At 25.2% G+C, this 19479-nt stretch overlaps 1 protein-coding gene and 1 long non-coding RNA gene across 4 annotated transcripts in view; one reads left to right on the top strand and one right to left on the bottom strand.

Annotated features, from left to right (window-relative positions):
* LOC126910453 (ABC transporter G family member 23-like) overlaps positions 1-15282 on the bottom strand; it is a 33017-nt gene extending 17735 nt beyond the window's left edge. For 2 of the 3 annotated variants that reach the window (XR_007705248.1, XM_050693037.1), the window contains exons 1-5: positions 15093-15282; positions 7925-8057; positions 7708-7862; positions 3454-3561; positions 3290-3383 (exon numbers count right to left, since the gene is read on the bottom strand). Coding sequence is in view for 2 of the 3 variants with exons in the window: in XM_050693037.1 (XP_050548994.1) it covers positions 3290-3383; positions 3454-3561; positions 7708-7862; positions 7925-8057; positions 15093-15208 (606 nt within the window). In the remaining variant the exon portion in view is untranslated. The remainder of the gene's footprint in view (positions 1-3289; positions 3384-3453; positions 3562-7707; positions 7863-7924; positions 8058-15092) is intronic. The other variant, XM_050693038.1, reaches the window with a different exon arrangement.
* Positions 15283-18064: 2782 nt separating this feature from the next.
* The window catches only part of LOC126910513 (uncharacterized), a 39652-nt gene continuing 38237 nt past the window's right edge, over positions 18065-19479 (top strand). Inside the window, exon 1 of the long non-coding RNA XR_007705267.1 lies at positions 18065-18406. This is a non-coding gene — a long non-coding RNA (uncharacterized LOC126910513). The remainder of the gene's footprint in view (positions 18407-19479) is intronic.

Genomic DNA, 19479 nt, shown 5'->3' with positions numbered 1-19479 from the left:
TTTTTTTTGTGACTGTTACCACTTTTTTACAGCTCTCACCGAACGGATTTCTTTCAACGATACGTCAAAAGATCACAAATCGTATCTAGTCGAAGACATTACCCTTAAAAATTGAAAAAAATTCCCCCGTTCCCCGTAAATGGGGGAAATCTCCAAAAAAATTACAAATTTAAAAATCACTATCAGATTAAATCTATACTGGACCCAACTATGCAACGTCTCCACTATGCCGCAACCCCACTATGCTGGATTTTTTTTATTTATCCCTTATACCTTTTAAAATATTTAATTTATTTTTCAAACAGCATTTTATGTAATTAACTTGATTATTTAAATGATAATTGTTGGATACACATCGGTCGAATATGCTGTCAAGAAAATGTGTTGTTGATTATCCATGTTATCGTTGTGTTACATCGAGGTGTTGTCGGTCTTCTCTCTATGTCAGCATTGTCGCCGCCATCTTAACGCTTCTTCTGCTATAAGCTCTATGGCGTTTACGAGCCAGTAGTTTTGTATTCGTTTTTATTGTAAAAGAAAATATCACCTTTGTGATTGTCGTACCTAAGCGCTCAGTTTATCGCCGTTGGGTCTATATATTTTCTGAGATACATCACAATACCGTTCACAGCATATTGTACACATTGGTCAGCAACTTCCTTTGGACTTCAATTGATCCTTTCAATATTCAACATTATCATCAGCCGATTCATGTAGCCGATAAGTATAATGCTTGTTTATCTATCTTTAGAAGATTCACTTGTATAATTTATTATTTGTTTATTTCATCGCCTTAGTGGCATTAGTATTAAGTGTCGCCACCATCCACATTGGTGTATATAAGACTTTATATTTCTTGTACAATACATTTAATTGTTATAATTATATTTTGTAAAATTCATTCTACATTCAAACATACAGTCCATTCACCTTATTCCTTATCCTCGTCATAGCTAAAGACTTAAGACAAAATAAAACCATGAACGTTAACGAACCCGCGTGAATACCACCGGGCGCTGTGTTCATACAATAATGATTCAATTAAGAAAATAATTTTGCAAAATGCTTTTGACATAGTTTTGATCAAAAACGATTTTTTATGATTTATTGCAATTTTTGGGTTGTTTTACTATTTTTCAAATGTTGACGACTCAACGGGCTAATTAACGTTCAGATTCAGTTTCAGTAAATTGAAATACATAAAAATCATACTTGATCAAGGTCCACAAAATTTTTTTCATCGCTGTGACTGCAGTTTTTCGCAATTTTTTGCCTATTTTTTGGTTTTTTGCATTTTACTCAAATCTGAAGGGTGACGGGGCCAAACGGACTTTAAATTCGGATTCAGCGGGTCAAAATACATGTCTGTAGGTAGGTCCGGTCAAAAGTACAGACAACTGTGTGCCGGTGTAATTAAATTGTATTGTAATATTAATGATTATGTAAATGTAAATACACATAAAACTAGTAAATATAAGCCATGTTTGAGTTCAAAAAAATACAAGAAAAATTAATAAATATACATTTTCTAATAGTAAAAGCTTTTATTTACCGACTTCAAAATAAGATTTTGCAGTTAAAATAATTTTTTTACAAACCAAGATTTTTTAATGAAATGTTGAAAATTAAGTTTTTTTTTTTTTTTTCGTAATATAATTTTTAGTATTGCACATAATTTTGTCGTTTATTTATTTTTTAATTTTAATTTTTTAGTTGTTATCCATATTTATATATCATATGGTAACAAATAATGTCTTTGAATTAAAAAAAAATGAACTTTTTTATACATATTTTATACTTTTTTAGAAATGGGGTCTAATAAACCCCCACGCGACTATGAACGTTAAAAATAGGTACGCGCCTGCTTAAGGGTTAATAACCTCCAAAATTCGGTCCAAACGTTGTTATTGATTATATTATATAAATCTTATCTATGCTCTGCTGGTTCCTTATTAATATCTCGATTAAGATAAAGTATGTCGAATGAAAAAAGGATTATTAAAAAATATTATTTCTCATAAAAAAATTGTGCATAATAAAGTTAAATATAATATAAAAAATAAAAAAGAGGATTTTCACACGAAAATAGCATTAAGTAGTCATTTTCGGCGTGAAGACAAGTCCAGATGTGAAATTTTTTTTTTTTTAAATTAAAGTACATTACATTAGCATTAATTTAAGATATATATAAAAGTGTCAGACCTTCCGGAACATTTTCAAAAGTTAAGTTGACAAAGTTAGTTTTTTGTGAAAAAGTTGTCATTTTAAATCCCCCCTTGTGGGCAGGTTAAGGGTCAAATTTACAAAAAAAATATATCAAATGATAGGTAAAGACATTATGCATCTATAAAAAAAAGAATTATATTGATATGTTCATTTTTGAAAAAGTTACGACAGTTTTTAGTAAAAAAAATTAAAAAAATTGAAAAGATTAGCGATTTTTAAATTTGTCATTTTTTTGGAGGTGTCCCCCATTTACGGGGAACGAGTGAATTTTTTTCAATTTTTGAGGGTAATGTATTCGACTAGATACGATATGTGATCTTTTGACGTATCATTGAAAGAAATCCGTTCGGTGAGAGCTGTAAAAAAGTGGTAACAGACACAAAAAAAATAAAAAAAAAAAAAAACACATCATAGTAAAATTAATACCTTCTCAGCTTCGCATCGAAGCTAAAAAATTAATTATGATAAGTAAGGTGCTAGCAAAGGCGTAAAGCATTTGAGTAAATCTATTTGAATAAAAGTATTCAAATACTTTCATTGGTATTGAATAGTATTTTTAAATACATTTAAAGAAAAGTATCTGAGTAGTATTTTAAATACAATTATTTAGTATTTAATACTGTTTAATATTCAATACTATTAATATACATTTAGCTTCAATGCGAAGCTGAGAAGGTATTGGTTATACTATGATGTGTGTTTTTTTTAGCTTCGATGCGAAGCTGAGAAGGTATTAATTTTACCACGATGTGTTTATTTTTTTTAAAAAATAAAATCGTAATTTTTTATTAACTTTGATGTCTGTTTTCACCATGACGACAAAATACGATCAATTCGCATCTAAGTTTAAATCATCAATATATATATATTTTACAATTAATTAATTAATAAATTTAATTAATTTAAAGTTTCGTGATAAATAAATAAATCTGTTCAATATCTCTTTAATTATGAAAATGTAATAAACATCAATCGTCTTCTAGGTAATAAAATTTAATAATAAACCCTCAAAATTTTTTTCACCGTTTCTTGTGAAGTATTATTAAATCAACAAATTTCTTACTAAATCTGCTTGAGAGGCTTCCTGAATGTAATGTGTAGTAATTATAATTGTTTTATTTTTCTGCTCAACGATTTCAGCAAAATAATCCCATATTCTTTAAAAAATAAAATTGTTTCACTGGTATTTTTTTTTTAAACTAATTTATATTTTTCATTAAAATATACTTTTTACTTAAAATTGGATCCAGTCCAACAGTGGGTTCATCTAAGATAATGATATTTGGATCATGAAGTAAACTAACTGCTATTGAAACTCTTCTAGATTGTCCACCACTATAATAAAATATTATATTACTTAAGAAATAATTTATTTACACTTTACTAAATATTTTAATAATATTTAATTTAGACAATTTTGGTAAGCCAACACGATAAATATATACATTAAAGTTAATTGCAAGATGTTAGAATAAATATAAGTTAGTATTATCTTTTGATAATAATTCAAAGTTCATATACAATGTATATTATACATGATTAAGTTCGTTAAATTTTGTATCTTAACAGTTATATTTCATAATTACATAGTAAATTCTTGACTTATAGGTTACTTCTATACGTCGCTTATTATATTTTTCAGTTATTAGCTACAGTTACACTTCTTTGAACGAATTAGTACATTTTATTTTCTATATAATATATACGAGTTGTTTCATCATATTCTGACATCATTTATAACTTTTGATCCTGCAAATATTTTGTGTTATTTATTTTTTAAATAATTTTTAAAGTTTTAGACTATGTTAAAAGAATATTTTTTATTATTTGTCTCTAATAAGAATAAAAATAAAAATAAAATTGTTTTTCTTATAAGAGTATTAGTGAATATGCTTTTAATGTAGTCCAAAACTTTAAAAAATATTTACAAAATACAGTGGGTCAAAAAAGTCTCCGTACACTAATGTCAAATTTTTTCAACAACATAAAATAGCGACTCAAAAATTAAATAACTTCATATTTATAATACACATACTCAGAAACATATTAATATTGGTTTTTAGAAAGATGAAGTATATATACTAATTTGTTTACATAATACAAATAAACAATTTTAGGAAAATATGAGCAAAAAAAATCACCGTACATTTACAGATGTCTATGAATTACAGATAAAAATAGGATTATAATGGGAGAACCCATATAGACTTATACGTATGAAGTACCACATATCTGCAGGCATGTCATTATTGTTTCTATAGCCATTAAGGGCGGTAGTCAAATGCTTAGCGCGTTTTATCAGTTTATACACATTGAACAATGGAGATACCTATTGCAATTCGCAAATTAGTAATTAAAGATGGTAATTCTCTTAGAATAATTGCACAAACAATTAATAAATCACATTCGACTGTACAATTTATAATAAACCGATATAATGAAACTGGTTCTTTCGAAGATCGAAAACGTAGTGGTCGTCCACAAAGATTAAAATCTCATAACAGGAGAGCTATACTACGAACAGTTGAGACGGAACTAAAAACAAGTGCACCAAAACTTGCTGGTATGATTGATAATGACTATAATGTAAGAGTTGTACCTCAGACAATTAGTAATGTCATTAGAAACGCAGGATATAAAGGTTGTGTAGCTAGGAAAAAACCTTTTATCAGTAAATTAAATAAAAAAAAACGTTTAGATTTTACAAAGGCACGCATAAACAAGGGAAATGATTTTTGGATATCTGTATTATTTAGCGATGAAAGCAAGTTTAATATTTTTGGTTTAGATGGGCGATATACAGGGTGATTTTTTTATCATAACCCACTCAATTACTTACAGAATAATAATAATTAAAAATTTTTTTTTTATTACTATCTTTAGTTACACATTATTCTTGAATTATTAACTATGTAATACTTTTTAAGTTCATCCCTTATGCCTGGTAAGGGTGTCAACTTTGTTTTTTTAAATGGTAACACGTATTTTTAATTTAATAAAATGTTTGAGTTTTTAATTCAATAGTAAATGGCATTTGAATTTTTAATAAAACTTAATTTGTTTATTAGATATAAACATTTAAAGTTTCAAATTTTTGAGTTAATATATAGGTATAATACACAAGGGATTACAAATACAGGTAGCTAATTGGTTTTTTATGACATCGATATTAGCAGGTACACAGCATTGTTATTATCAATGATAGTAAGGTACATTGTTGTGAGTTTATAAATACACTAACTGACAATACAAAAAGTATATCTATTGATAGTCATAATTGATAATAAACAATCCGTGACTGTGATAGCAATATCATAAAAAACCAATTAGCTACCTGTATTTGTAATCCCTTGTGTATTATACCTGTATATTAATTCAAAAATTTGAAACTTTAAATGATTATATCTAATAAACGAATTAAGTTATATTAAAAATTCAAATTCCATTTACTATTAAATTAAAAACTCAAACATTTTATTAAATTAAAAATATGTGTTACCATTTAAAAAAACAAAGTTGACCCCCCTCCAAGGCATAAGGGATGAACTTAAAAAGTATTACATAGTTAAAAATTCAAGAATAATGTGTAACTAAAGATAATAAAAAAAAAAAAATGTTTAAATTATTATTATTCTGCAAGTAATTGAGTGGGTTATGATAAAAAAATCACCCTGTATGGTGTGGAGAAAACCTAACAAGCAAATAGATTGTAAAAATTTGTGCCCGACGGTAAAACATGGGGATGGTAATGTATTAGTTCGAGGCTGTATGAGCGCTGCAGGTGTTGGTAATTTAGTATTTATCGATGGTATAATGGATCAACATGTTTATTTAAACATTTTGAGAAATAATTTACATGCAAGTGTTTAAAAACTAAAAATTGGCAATTCGTTCATTTTTCAACAAGATAACGACCTAAAACATACCGCGAAAAAAGTTAAAGAATGTTTGTTATACCGAGTACCAAAGCAACTTAACACACCTCCGCAATCACCAGACATGAATCCTATAGAACATTTATGGGATAAAATAGGTAGACGTCTAAAAAATGATCAAACTCGAAACAAAGAACAATTGAAAACAGCAATTCTTGAAGTATGGAACAGTATTAACTCAACTGTTACATCAAAATTATTAGAATCAATAGAAAACGTATGAATGAAGTTCTTAGGGCTAAAGGAGAGCCAACTGATCATTAATGATGATTATTATTATAATTAATTAAGTTAAAAATATTAATGTTAATTTATACGGACACTTTTTTGCTATTATTTTTCTAAAATTGTTTATATATATGTATGTATAAAGTAAACTAATTAATATATATGCTTCAATTTTTTTTTAACAAATATTTATATGTTTATGAATAAATGTGTGTTACAAATATGGCGTTATTCAACTTTCGAGTCGCTATTTTATGTTGTTGAAAAAATTTGACATTAGTGTACGGAGACTTTTTTGACCCACTGTAAGTAATTTAAAATATGTACTGTATCAAAAGTTATTAAAGATGTCAGAAAATGGTGGAATATTCTGTATATAAATATATAAATAAATAAATATATATATATATACAGGTGATTTTTTTATCATAACCCACTCAATTACTTGCAGAATAATAATAATTTAAACATTTTTTTTTTTTATTATCTTTAGTTACACATTATTCTTGAATTTTTAACTATGTAATACTTTTTAAGTTCATCCCTTATGCCTTGGAGGGGGGTCAACTTTGTTTTTTTAAATGGTAACACATATTTTTAATTTAATAAAATGTTTGAGTTTTTAATTTAATAGTAAATGGCATTTGAATTTTTAATATAACTTTATTAGCTTATTAGATATAAACATTTAAAGTTTCAAAATTTTGAGTTAATATACATGTATAATACACATGGGATTGTAAATACAGGTAGCTAATTGGATTTTTATGACATTGCTGTCTCAGTCACGGATTGTTTATTATCAATTATGATTATCAATAGATATACTTTCTGTATTGTCAGTTAGTGTATTTATAAACTCATAACAATGTGCCTTACTACAATTGATAATAACAATGCTGTGTACCTGCTAATATCGATGTTATAAAAAACCAATTAGCTACCTATATTTGTAATCCCTTGTGTATTATACCTGTATATTAATTCAAAAATTTGAAACTTTAAATGATTATATCTAATAAACGAATTAAGTTATATTAAAAATTCAAATGCCATTTACTATTAAATTAAAAACTCAAACATTTTATTAAATTAAAAATATGTGTTACCATTTAAAAAAACAAAGTTGACCCCCCTCCAAGGCATAAGGGATGAACTTAAAAAGTATTACATAGTTAAAAATTCAAGAATAATGTGTAACTAAAGATAATAAAAAAAAAAAAATGTTTAAATTATTATTATTCTGCAAGTAATTGAGTGGGTTATGATAAAAAAATCACCCTGTATATGTATATATATATATATATAAACTATGCACCTTAAATGTTTAATGAATGAATTAACAAAATCTATATCAAGAATGTCGCAGAGTTCCTCAATTCTTTTTTTAATTTCTTCTTTTTTCATATTATACAAGGTCCCATAATATTTAAGTGTATCGCGTACAGAAAGATATTGATCCAAACATAATTCCTAATTATAAATTAAAGTAATAATTAGATATTATACTATTTACACATTATAGTGTTTATTACTTGAGGCATAAATCCGATATCCGCAATGGAGTCAGTTTCTAAAATTATATTTCCTGAATCAAGTGATTGTGTACCTACTATTGAACTTAATAAAGTAGTTTTTCCACAGCCACTTGGACCCAGAAGTCCATAGCTGGAAATTTTAATCAAAATATTAATTTATACAGAATACAAGTGATTTTTTAATTTATGAATTTGAATTTTAATAATAATTTTATAGTAAATGTTTTCTATGTACTATGTTGTATTTACTATACAGAGGGATTGATTTATCGTTGACTATTAGACTTCTTATAAAATGATAATTTGTTTGACAATTTTTTTACTTTTAGTAGTGTTTTTATTCGATTTTTAAGTTGCTTAATATTTTTTTAATACCATCCCTAGTAATGGTAGCTACTTTATTTTTTTAAATAGTAATATTTAATGTTATTTAAGTTAAGGCTATTTAAGTTAAATAGACTTACAAGGAATGAGGGTTAGAACACAAAAATATTCAACTATTTATAAATTGAAAAAAAAATAATACTAGATTATTCAAAAAAAATTTTTTTTAATTATTATTAATTTAGAAAAAAACCAGTCGTTTAATCAGTTTCAATATTTTATATGCAAATTATTTAATTATCTTTCAAGGATCAAGGAGTAGACTTAAAAATATTTATAAGCTAACAAATAGAGATTTATGTGTAACTAACAAAAATCAGAAATATGTTTTTGAAGAAAAATATTTATTTATTTATCGTAGACAGCAACAAAACAATTGTTCTTTATATCATATAAATCTTATTCATTAACAATTTATTAAATCAAATTGTATTTTATTAAATTTAATGTAATTGATAAATTATGCAAATCATTTTCCTTTCAATGAGGAATGAATGTTGCGATTATGTTTATTCTTCCTAACTAATTTGATTTTTTATTTCTATCAGAAACTATGATTAAGCCGTCTGGGTACAGACCTTTTTTCAGGGGTCGAATATAGGCAATTTTGCGATTTTACATGTTACGCAGTGTCGTTGTGTGAGAAATAAATGATTATTAGTGTGAGTGTCCATTATTGGGAGTATTTTCGTCGTGTTATAGTCGATAACAAAACCGGTTGTGTACCTGCCTTACTTTTTGATTCAATACGATTATGTTGATAACGACACACGTTTATTTTATGTAGTATAAAAACTATAGTTTAACACCAGCCTCTCTGTAAATACTAATAGACGTGTCATGATTTCACACATTTTATTGATTATAAAAATAATTAAACTATTTATTTTCGACGATTAAGAAAAACTAAATATTTACAGAAAACAAGTTAAATCATATGAGATCCACATCGATTATTTTGAAGTTATAAAACTATAAAAAAACTAATTTTAATTATAAGAATTCAATTTACAAAATTACATTATTTACATACTAAAATATTTAAGTTTATAAGCCTGTTCTTATGGGAAGTCCTTTATCATTCACTTATCCATTTTCAATAGCAAACCTAGTTTCTTCTTTCCCCGCTAACTCTATCGAATCCCATGCAGTTTTTTCAGTTTGCTTAGCAATATAATTAGTGATGGACATAATCGAATGATTTCGATAATCGAATGATTAGTAATCGAGACATTTTCATAATCGAGTGAATCTCTCGAAAAATCACTCGAAGTTAAAATCGTCTGCTCGTATGATAAGAATAATCAACTATTATTATTTATCGAGAGAATCGAAAAATTATTCGAAATATGAATAAATATACCTATAGTAAATAATTATTAATTTAATTTTGCTTTTTTTATTTGTTGGTGTTTATTTATAATTAATATATTAAACTATAATTTAGGAATAATAATAACAATAATATATTAATAATGCATTATTAATAAGTGCTTTAAATAAAAGACAAGTTGTTATTTTTTTTATTTAACAATTATTACCTATATTTTAAAAAAACCGATAACAAATTTAAAAATAAAAACATAAGATAAGGTAGCAATAGCCTGCTTGACCATCATAATTAAAACACCTGATTCCACACCTAATTGATTTTTCATAAATTCACAACTAGTGAGAGAATCAGAACTCAGTAGTTTAGCCAGTTCAGGACAAAACTTTGTTCTAATCGTCACATACTTCCCAAAAATGTGACAGATAAGGTGTTGCCATGAGTAGCGATTGAACGAGTTGAAAATAAGACTCGAAGTCAACAATTTAATAATAATTCGACTATAATTTATGCTAAATAAAAACTTAAAAATAGTATTCTCTCGTTTCATCGTTTCATGGACATCATTCGAAATAACTTTTATTCGATTATATACATTTCAAGATCAAGAAATCATTGTTTTTATAATAAACGAGAAATCATTAGAAATAATCACTCGATTATAGAATAATCAATATTATTCTAATATTATTTATTAAAAAAATCAGAATATCTCGATTATATAATAGATATGATTTCAATAATCGAGATATCTCGATTATGCCCATCACTAATTATAATCATGATATTTTTGATACGTCTTATTACTCATACATGGCATATTTAGTACAGCAGAAAACTGTTCTAAATTTGTAAACCCCTGACTAGTATTCAAAGTAGCAGTAACAACTGCAGTATTTATACTATGAGAATAATTTAATTTGGGATCCTCTGAATAAATAATTTCTTTTTTTTTGCAAAAAATTACATTCAAAGTGAAATTCTGAAAAAAAACCCCTTTGAACTTCAGTTTTAAATACATGATTTGAAAAATTACAAGCAAATAACTCGTGTTTAATTGATTTCGAACTATTAAAAAAATATTCAATATTTATTATTCTACGACTGTTTAAATTATACCTAAAATAGTTAAATATGTGTATTAATTTCATTGTAAAATAATACTATAAAAAATAAACTAACTCTTTTTGAATAATTGGTTAACTTCTGAAGAAATTTTTTTACAAGTATCAAGAGTTTATGCACTGGGTGACAATGGTAAAAAATCATAAAAACTATCATCTCCAATTTTTCTAAAGAAAAAAAAAATGTTTCTAATAAATTATATTTTAACCTTGCCCTTCTTAAAAAATTACTCACTCATTTATTAAATTCTCCTCGTTACTTGTTTGAGGTATGTCAAGTAAAATGTTAGTTTGAGAATTGGAAACATTCTACCAAAATAATGTATATTGTATTTATTTTTTAATTTTCATGTGTAGCTGAAGTGGTATCTTGATTTTACAATAATGTGTTTTTTATTTAGAAATTTTTTCTACTAATAAGAACTATTAATTTTCAGTCTGATGGTGTACCAAAATAATTTTTTTTTTTGAAATGTCACTTATATCTCATGAATTCTAAGCACTTCGTATTATATTAAATATAAGTTATATCTCATTATCACTCAAATCTGACCACCTTTTTTTAAAAAAATGATTTCCTTTTTTTTATTGTATGTAATTTAAAATTCATTTTATTCATAACATCAGTTACTTAGTGTTAGATCTAGTTTGATAACATAGTGTGAGACTGAGAAAAACACGTTTTTGTGTCAGATTTAAAGAGAAATTATTAAAATATAATGCTGAATACATCAACAAGATATATTTTTTGATCTTTTGGCGTATCGTTGAACAATAAATGTCCAGTAGGTACAGATATAGATAGACACAAGCAAAAAACACATACTAGTAAAACTAATACCTTCTCAGTTTTCTATCGAAACTAAGAAAGTGTATGAAAATTATTTTTATATATTCGTACCTCACCAGATATTGTTTTATGACTCCCCATTTTTTTAGTGACACTTATATAGGAATACAACAACAAAATTTGTTTCTTACTATGTAATGATGACAGGTTTGCAAATAAGATAAAAGCAAATAATCTAATATCATATATACAGGTATAATATCAAGTATGCATTGTAACTATTTTAAGGCAGTCGGTATTGCCCTATGCAACCTATGAGCAATAAAATAGCTGAAGCGTATAACGCACATACGCGCACGAGCATGTCCTAATAACAGCTACTGTTTGAAATCCATTAGTTTGAGCGTACAAAACAACCCGTTTTTGTTCCATCAATACGACGAAACTACTGATGCGATAAGAATTCTGAAAACATATCTGAATTCAGCATCATGTCACTTAGATATTGAAAGTAGGTATAGGTAATTTTTTGAAATTGTGATTCCTTCAACGTAAAAATTTATTTTGAAAATTTTAAAATTATTCGAAAATGTAAACTGTACTAAAGAGTTAAAAACATAAAAATTTCAAAATTATGGTCTGATCGATACCTAAGTGACATGATGCTAAATTCAGATATGTTTTCAGAATTCTTATCGCATTAGTAGTTTCGTCGTACTGATGGAACAAAAATGAGTTGTTTTTGACTAAAAAGTGGTCGGTACCCAGACGCCTTAAGTTACAAAAATAAAAAGATATCAATAGGTATACAAATTTTATTAAAAGGTTTTTACTTTAAAGAAATTATTTTAAGAGATAATGAGTATAATTTTAATTCAATACCTTTAAGTAATATTATTACAAAAATTTTTGATGTTTATATAAAGCCTATTTATTATCTTATGATTATTGGTATTTTACTACTTTTACTTTTTGATTATTATGCATAAATGTGTTTAGATAAAAATCACGTAAATTATTTTTAAAGTAGGTCAGTTATAAATATTTTGAATGTAAACATTTAAACAGAATAAAGTAACTTACAAGATTAATTCAGATGCATGATTGGTATAAACACATAGTTATTTAATTATGATTTCTTTATATCCTTGAATCTATCATTATAATTATTGATAATTATCTTTTATGTACACTCATATAACGTTTCAGTGGTAAACTGAAGTTACTGAGAAGGTGGAAAAATTTTTGATAGGTCACATTTGTACATGTATACTACAAGTGATTTTTTAAACGTTAGCCATTCGATTTATTATTAAATTATAACTATGTTTAGAAATATATTTTTGGTATTTAATTAGATTCATATATTTTTTTATCCTTCAGTTATTAACTACTTTTTTAATTCATTCTTATACCTTATAAAGTTTTCAACTTTATTTTTTTTAATGGCAACATATACAGGGTGTTCAGTAAGTCAGGAAACGGGTTTCTATTGTTCTCATTGTTTGTAACAATGAGAACAAATTAAATATACAGGTATATTTAATTTGCTTATAAAATAAAAATAGAAAAATCCTGCTAATGTAATATCACTAATTTTAATCATTTTTTATCATAATTATACGAAAATATTATTTTAATTACAGGTAAACAAATATTTTTATTTTATACATTTTACGTATATGATGAATCTAGAACCAATAGATATTAAATACATATTTTTATGATTTTACAGTAAAACATTTTTAAAAAATAAAATATTTTTATTATTATTTATACATATAATAATAATAATAATAAAACTACAGGTCACTCAACGAATACTGTAATAAAAACCTTTGTTAAAAAATGTAATACAGCAAGACAATGATAAAACGAATCATGGTTATATAAATTTCATTCTCCAATTATTAATTTTAACATATATTCTATTTCACAAATAATATGATAGTAACATAATTATTTTTCAACTAACACTTAATAAATAAAAATAACCTTGTGCTAAATTTTTTACCTTCCCATATTTTTAGATTCAGAACGGTCTGGTTACTACTCGATATTTCGAAAATCTTATTTTAGTTTAGTCATGTTTAAATATATCATTTGAGAAACATCATAAGCCATGTATAAGGTGTTCATTAAGTAAGAAATCAGGTCAATTGTTACAAACATTGAGAACAATATAAACCCGTTCCCTTACTTACTGAACGCTCTATAAATTAAATTTAAGAAAAGACTAATCGTTAACGACTTTGGACCCATTATTTCAGAATTTATTACAATTTTAAAATATAGATTTGAGGTGAAACACGGGTATGACAATATTTATTATTAGATATTTCTTAGACACACCTTTCCTCCCGCTTAGGTAAAAAATCTTAATAGCTTCTGAAATAATTAGTCCAAAGTTGTTATCGATCAGCCATTTAAATTTAATAAATATGGGGCTAATGATATTTTTCAAATTATAGATTCAAATATGATTAAATTAAAATAAGATTTTATAGAGTGTGTTCAGTAAGTAAGGAAACATGTAAAATATAACAAATAATATGAACGATAGAAACACGTTTCTTTATTTACTAAACACTCTATATTAAAAAACATTGTACGTTAAGATAAATATGATGGGTAATATTAAATAATGATCTAGGCCTTAAAAAAATATAAGTATTTCAATTAAATTGTTAGCATTAAATAATAATATTTTTAATATTGATTACTTATCGCAATTACTATTTTATAATTTTATAACAAAAGAGTGAAAAATTAAAAATTTAAATCAAGTTTTACTTGATCAATCCTATTTTCATATCTAATCGAGTATTTAAGTTTTATCAACTTTAAAGTTCAGTGATAGATTAACTATGAAAGATAATTTGGAAAAATCTCCTCTGTACTTCTATTAATCAATGTGATTCTAAGAAGGTCCTAAAAAGAAAAATTCCCTCTCTAGCTTAGAGAAAAGCGGCAGCAAAATATAATTTAGATAAAAAATGTTCACTTTTAACCATTAATATTTTTCTAAATTTAATCAAATTATTTTATTTATTTTAAGTATTGATTCAAAAAATATCTATTTCTATTGAACTATTAATCAATTTTCTAGGATTTATACTTCAAGAGAAAATCAAAATAGGAATATATTTCAAGATATTCACACCCACGTTCTTGTATATATAATTTCTTATAAAACCCTGATATAGTACTGGATTCCTCCAATTAATATCTCATATTCTAATTGTACATCCACTCAAAACTAAAAAATGTAATTTAGATTATTTTTGAATAAACAATGATAAAGGTTTGATTTTTTCAATTTAAATTCCCATAATATTTTAAATACAATTTTTTTTAGCTTCTGGTCATAAAATTAAACTTTAAAATATCTTTATTTGAAAGTTCTGAAATTAATTCAACATTAAAATTTGATCTTTTGTAAAAACTATTTTGGTTTAAGTCCCTTTTTCTTAATACAATAAAATTGATTAAATATTAATATGTATAAATGTTAAAGAAAAAGTATATTGCACTCACATTACTCCTTTTGGTACATTCATGTGCAAGTTATTGATCACATTTTTATTTTTTTTAAATGATTTAAAAGCTCCTGACACTTTTAATGCTAAATTATAGGTAGAATTGCTATCCATTTGATTTAAACAAGAGTGATAAAATAAAAATGTAAACTCTTGATATCAATGTTCGTGTGTAACTAACCACACATTTTTTTTTTATTTTAACTGAACAAGAATAACCAAGGTTTAAACAAGAAAAACTAGTTTAAGCATTGTGACATAAATTCAAAACTGTTATCTATTATTTTTTATTAAAATTTATATATACTTACATACAGAGTAATTTTTTATTACAAATCACTTAATTACAAACAAAATGAAAATAAGTTTGAAATATTTTTTTTTTTTTGATACCACTAATTATATATTATTCTTGAATTGTTGTTATGTAATACTTTATAAGTTCACTCATTAAACATTTTTAGAGTATAAACTTTATTTATTTCAAATAATAAGATATATTTAAATTTTAATAAACTATATCTGTTTCTATTTTAATATTATTTGGTATTTGTATTTTTAACATAATTATATTTGTTTATTAGTCATACAATTTTTCTGCATTATCAATTGCTATATAAACTCACAACAATATGCCTTACTGCTATACTTTAAGCATATCTATTGATAAAGTCAAAGTTACTAATAAATACTGCGTATCTGCGAATAGCGAAGTCATAAATACAATAGCTACCTATATTTTTAATATCACGTATAATATACATGTATATTAATTCAAAAATTTGAAAAGTCTAATACCTTATAAACGAATAAAGTTAGACTATAACTTTTGTCTTGCACTCTATCTATATTTAACAATGTTTATAACTTCCGAAACACTAGTTATGAAACCAAAATTGTAGTCCACCATTCATTTTCATAATTAAATCATTTCTTAATTTATAAACTAGTGCAATAATTTTTACAAATAAAACATTGTTGAGTTGAAATCATTGTAAGACAAAAGGAATGAACCTAAAGAGTAGTAATTGATTAATAAATCTTAAAATATGTTCAACTAAATAATTTAGGAAATAAATTATCCATCATAATATTTTAGAAGTTAAAGAGTGAATTATTTAGTGTACACTAGAAGTGATGATTTATAGTTATTTTAAGTTATTCATATTTTAATGAATTCGTTATTTTAAGGATATACAAAAAATTAAAATTATATTCTGCTAATTGAATATATCCCTGTATGAACGAATATTTTTTAAATAAAAAAATATGTTTATTCGGCAAAATTATATGAGTTTTCTACCATGCTCAAATACTTTTAAAATAACCAAATATTTTAGATATAAATATTTTATTGTTATTAATATCTTTTTACTTAAATACTTTTAATTTATTTATAACATATATGATTATGTTTTAATAATATTTTTTAGTTAAGCATTTTCATTTCTTAAAAAACAATTTTTTTTAATTTTTCATAGATTATTTATTAAAAAAAAAAAAACAAAAAGTTAGTGTAAGATTTCAATTATTATTTATTTATTACCCTAACATTTCTAAAACACCGGAATTTCATTATTATTAAACGATTACAATTTCTATTAGAGTAATGTAATTATATTAATAATTTTTATTATATAATAAATTGAAATGTGTTTAATATAGGCGCATATTGGAGGGTTAGAGAGTATGAAGGATTATCTTTTTTTATTGAATATGCTAATTAAATATGTATGTCACTATTTACAAAAATAAAGTTAAAATCCTAATAAGTTATGAGAAATGATCATTAATAATAATTAATAGCTCATAAACAAATAAAAATATTTAACTAAAAAAAATTAAAAATTCTTTTTCAATATTGTATTTATTTCGAAAGCAATCAAGTCGTTAATGATAAACCAATCCCTCTATTTATACATTTTTTCTTTTTTAAATTTATTAGTATCTATATATTAAAATTAAGATAAACAATTATAGACATATTCCCTCTTTTCCCAGATAAATTTTACCATCTTTAATTTATTAAATCAAAATATATGTATTTAATTGGCTTTTAAATAAATATGATTTATTTAAATAAATTACGATAACCAATATTTTGAAGATTGTAACAATTTAATAAAAAATATTGGATATGTAGCATAGGTATATTAATTTTTTCTAATTATTTATAAACCGCATAACTCCACTCCCGCCTGTTATAAAAATGCTATTCATTTACAAAATTCTGGTAATTATTTTGCTATTAATAGGTCATTTTTTTAACTAGATCATTGTTTTATTTATAAGCAACTTAAACAACCATATCGTTTATTGAAAAACTGAAGATGATACTATTTTAGAAGGAAGAAAAGGATGTATAACTAAATTTTTTTCAGTTAATTCAAGTATCTAGATTTTGTTGGGTTGCATAGTTCGACAATCCATTTGTGATAAGAATCATTTTTATAAAAAAACTTTGATGAGATTGTTTTAAAGAAAGTTTGACTATTTTAATTTTTCTTAATTGGTTATAATTTCAAAACAAATTAAAATTTTAATTCATCACAGCCATTAGTAACGACAACATATTTTTTGGAAAAGGGAGATTCTCTCTAATTGTATATAGTTATAAAAATCAAAACTCAATTTATTTTATGGGGTCTATTTTTAAAAAACCTGTTACCTCTAGATGACTATACTTTTTTATCTGAAGTATAGGTAAAAAATAAAAATCCTTGAATAGCACAGGAAGGTCAATATAAGGACATTAATAATATATTTGATTTCAGATTATCTTTAATTTAAATTATAAATTCTAGTCATAATTATTATATTAGTAAAAATAATTCACAGACTACTGTGTATAGTAAGTGGTTTGGTATAACCACATTGTAGTTACATCATTGAGGACAACTTTTTTTGTTAATTCATCAAATTGTATAATTTATTTGCATTATAAAAAAACCTAGTATTGTCTCAAATGTTATTTCTTTTTAACACGCTTTTATTAGTTTCACGTGTATGTTTGTTGTTGTTTGTTGTTTGTTGTTTGTAAGTTTGTAACTCTCCAAACGCCACGCGTTATCGCATATTCCGTTGTCTAGACTAGACTGTTATACGCATTCACCCCTCCCCACGCCTCGCTCACAATACGACGGTACACTATTCCTATAAAAATTTATTTTTAGTTATCGTACCCGTACACGCGTGCTTGTCATCAATATTATATATATGTAAACAAATTTTTATTTTGACTGACCAATAACGCCCGCGTCTAATGCGCCTTACGTATATATATATATATTCCTACCGCCGTTTATACCTCGGGTATAACGTTAGTCCGACCCGCCCGGCCATAAAACACAGCTATACTTAGTGCATGATACTTTTACGTAGTTAAGTCGCATTATTTGTATAAATATATATATTCTAATTACTATTAAAATTAATATATTAACACGATTTATTCTAATTAAGAGATATAAAGTATTCATTCCGATTACGAGGGATGATTTCCGTATCGTCATTTTTCGTCACTACCTCCACGTTCCGGGAGTGAGTAATTTACGCGCCTGCTGCTTTCCTTGGATGTGGTAGCCGTTTCTCAGACTCCCTCCCCAGAATCGAACCCTGATTTCCCGTTACCCGTAACAACCATGATATTGATAGTAACTACTATCATAACATGAAACTAAAAAGTAAAAAATAAATATAGTTTAAAAAACTAAAAAAACACGCTTTTAAAGTACATCGAACTAAAAAGTTAAAAATAATTTTTAAAATAATTATGAACAAAAAATACTAGTATTATTGTGATAAAAGCGTGGGTGCTTTGTGCCATATTTTTCGTATATTGAGCGCCCGACGCTTTTATCACAATAATACTAGTATTTTTTGTTCATAATTATTTTAAAAATTATTTTTAACTTTTTAGTTCGATGTACTTTAAAAGCGTGTTTTTTTAGTTTTTTAAACTATATTTATTTTTTACTTTTTAGTTTCATGTTATGATAGTAGTTACTATCAATATCATGGTTGTTACGGGTAACGGGAAATCAGGGTTCGATTCTGGGGAGGGAGTCTGAGAAACGGCTACCACATCCAAGGAAAGCAGCAGGCGCGTAAATTACTCACTCCCGNCACGCTTTTATCACAATAATACTAGTATTTTTTGTTCATAATTATTTTAAAAATTATTTTTAACTTTTTAGTTCGATGTACTTTAAAAGCGTGTTTTTTTAGTTTTTTAAACTATATTTTAACACGCTTATATTAGTTTCACGTGTATGTTGTTTGTTGTTTGTCGTTTGTCGTTTGTCGTTTGTTGTTTGTTGTTTGTCGTTTGTAAGTTTGTAACTCCACGCGGCACGTGTTATTATGTCGCGTATCCCGTCGTGTAT

Source organism: Daktulosphaira vitifoliae, unplaced genomic scaffold (assembly GCF_025091365.1).
Source record: "Daktulosphaira vitifoliae isolate Bord-2020 unplaced genomic scaffold, ASM2509136v1 Scaffold_1, whole genome shotgun sequence".
Lineage (NCBI taxonomy): Eukaryota > Metazoa > Arthropoda > Insecta > Hemiptera > Phylloxeridae > Daktulosphaira > Daktulosphaira vitifoliae.
Note: the sequence above shows the minus strand (reverse complement) of the source record. Positions and strands in the feature narration are given on the sequence as shown.